At 48.5% G+C, this 2,452-nt stretch overlaps 1 protein-coding gene across 2 annotated transcripts in view; it reads left to right on the top strand.

Moving 5' to 3' along the window:
• Positions 1 to 2,452, top strand: part of RRP1B (ribosomal RNA processing 1B) — a 29,190-nt gene that overhangs the window by 20,759 nt on the left and 5,979 nt on the right. The window contains exons 11-12 of one of the 2 annotated variants that reach the window (XM_003798079.3): positions 1,078 to 1,097; positions 2,123 to 2,254. In XM_003798079.3, coding sequence (XP_003798127.1) covers positions 1,078 to 1,097; positions 2,123 to 2,254 — 152 coding nt within the window. The remainder of the gene's footprint in view (positions 1 to 1,077; positions 1,098 to 2,122; positions 2,255 to 2,452) is intronic. The other variant, XM_012810338.2, reaches the window with a different exon arrangement.

Here is a 2,452-nt window from a genome sequence, read left to right on the forward strand (position 1 = left end):
AAAAAAAAAAAGAGAGAAGTCTAATAATGTCTAAAATTAACAGATTGAGAAACTGTGATGTAAATCTATTTGGTGTGCTATTAAGATAGGCATTGGTCCCCCTTCTTCACCTCCCAGCACCATTATGCCACGAGTGCTAGTCACTTCAGTAGTTGGTGTTGGTGTCGTGGTGTCATCGTGACCAAAGTGATGTGGTGGCATGCATTTCACTATGGAGCCTCCTGGTGTGTTGTGGCTGGTGGCAGACACCACCTGTCTGGTCATACTGTGAGCTCGTCACTACTTTAGTGCTTCCTAGACATTAACTTGTTGTATTCCAAGAAAACCCTAGAAGGTAGCTTCCTTCATTCCTCCTTCATAGCTGGGTTAGCAGAGCACAGGACGGGGCATCTGGCTGAGGACACTGCTGTCAGGTGCTGGGGTGGCACTAGACCCCAGCATGTCCTACTCTCTGTCCTCATGCACCAGACTTGTGTAAAGCCAAATGCTGCTTGTCCTTTTTCCACTGGAGAATTGATTGTAGGCCAAGGTCTAAGCTGTTTCTTCCTATTCGATTTCCTGGTTTTGTCTGGGTGTGCAAGGCAGACCCTTCAGCCCACCATATCCTTGATGGCACTGGTGGTCATCAAGGGAGGCCTGTCCTTGGGTTTCTGCTCTGGAATCAGACCCTTCAGCCCATCATATCCTTGATGGCACTGGTAGTCATCGGGGGAGGTCTGGTCCTTGGGTTTCTGCTCTGGAATCAGACCCTTCAGCCCACTATATCCTTGATGGCACTGGTGGTCATCAAGGGAGGCCTGTCCTTGGGTTTCTGTTCTGGAATCAGACCCTTCAGGCCATCATATCCTTGATGGCACTGGTAGTCATCAGGGGAGGTCTGGTCCTTGGGTTTCTGCTCTGGAATCATACTACCTTTCCTTCACAGAATTCCCTCTCTTGCCTACCCTCCTGGAGGGAAAGAAAGCAAGTTCTTAAGTCCATATTAAGTCAAATATTTAAATGTTGCTTGTGTATGTCTGTAGAAGACAAAAGGAAGGTTTATTTTTTTTAATAAACTTTTATTGTTTTGTTTTTCAGATTCCAGGATCTCTCAGAAGGTGAGGAAAGTCGAAAGGTTATAATCCATCATGTTCTTACATGAATATGGACCTCACTGAGGGCAGTTATGCCAAATACCGAAAGAGGATTGAAGGACATTTACCTCATAAGAAGTAGTAGTAGCCTTTAGGCCAGCATGGTGGTTCACGCCTATAATCCCAGCACTTGGGTGGGTTGCCTGAGCTCACGGGTTCAAGACCAGACTGATCCAGAGCAAGACCTTGTCTTGCAAAAAATAGCCGGGCATTGTGACAGGTCCTATAGTCCCAGCTACTCTGGAGGCGGAGGTGAGAGAATCATTTGAGCCCAAGAGTTGGAGGTTGCTGTGAGATGTGATGCCACGGCACTCTACCAAAGGTGACTAAGTGAGACTCTGTCTCAAAAATAAAAGAAAAGAAATAGTAGCCGTCACCTACATGTGCCCAGGCATGGGCCCTCCTGTTGTCCATCCACTTTCCTACCCTGAGCTCCCCGTAAATGCCAGGGGAATGGGGAGATTACCTGTTATGTGTGATGGTATACTGTTTTTGTTTGGTCTTTATTGTTCCTTTTTTACTGCTCTTGAAAGGTTCTGATTTGATCCTTTATGAAGAAAATATCTGATCTCCTGGGGTGCCCTTCATGTGTTGTTTTGGTCAGTTGTCCCCCAGGGGAAGATTGCTATAAGCTTGGTCACACTTGAATGAGTCAGTGGGGTCACTCCCCTATGTGCCTTGAGCACCAGGGCTGTGGGACTTGGGAGAGCACCAGGAGCCATGGGGACTGTGGTGCTGCTGCTTTAGCCATCCCCCGGGTGGAGCCACCTCACCTGGCCCTGGTGAGAAACCCAAAGCTGGAGAGCTTCAAGTCAGTGATGCCTGTGTCAGCTGCTCTCAGGTTTGGGTTGGAAAAACAGCATGGAATGGTGGTGAGGAGGCAGGAGTCGTGGGTTCAAGTCGTGCCTGAATGAGGGGGTCCCAGCTCTGAGCAATGGGGCAGAGTCCCCAGGCCTCAGGAAGCTGACGTGTGTCACTTTGGTGTCTAGCAGGCAGTATATCTCAACTGAATTTTGCTGAGGACATTTCTGCTGATGAAGAGGACCAGACCCTCAGTGAAGGAATACACAAGAAAAAATTAAGTGAACTTAAAGAAAAAGCCAACTTGGGGAAGGAGAAAGGTAAACTGCAAAGCTTAAATCAAAAAGGGTAGGCTTGGCGCCTGTGGCTCAAGCGGCTAAGGCACCAGCCACATACACCTAAGGTAGCAGGTTCGAATCCAGCCCAGACCCACCAAAAACAACAATGACGGTTGCAACCAAAAAAACAGCCAGGGTTGTGGCGGGCGCCTGTGGTCCCAGCTACTTGGGAGGCTGAGG

Source organism: Otolemur garnettii, unplaced genomic scaffold, assembly GCF_000181295.1.
Source record: "Otolemur garnettii isolate 467f Iridium unplaced genomic scaffold, OtoGar3 scaffold00128, whole genome shotgun sequence".
In the NCBI taxonomy this organism is placed as follows: domain Eukaryota; kingdom Metazoa; phylum Chordata; class Mammalia; order Primates; family Galagidae; genus Otolemur; species Otolemur garnettii.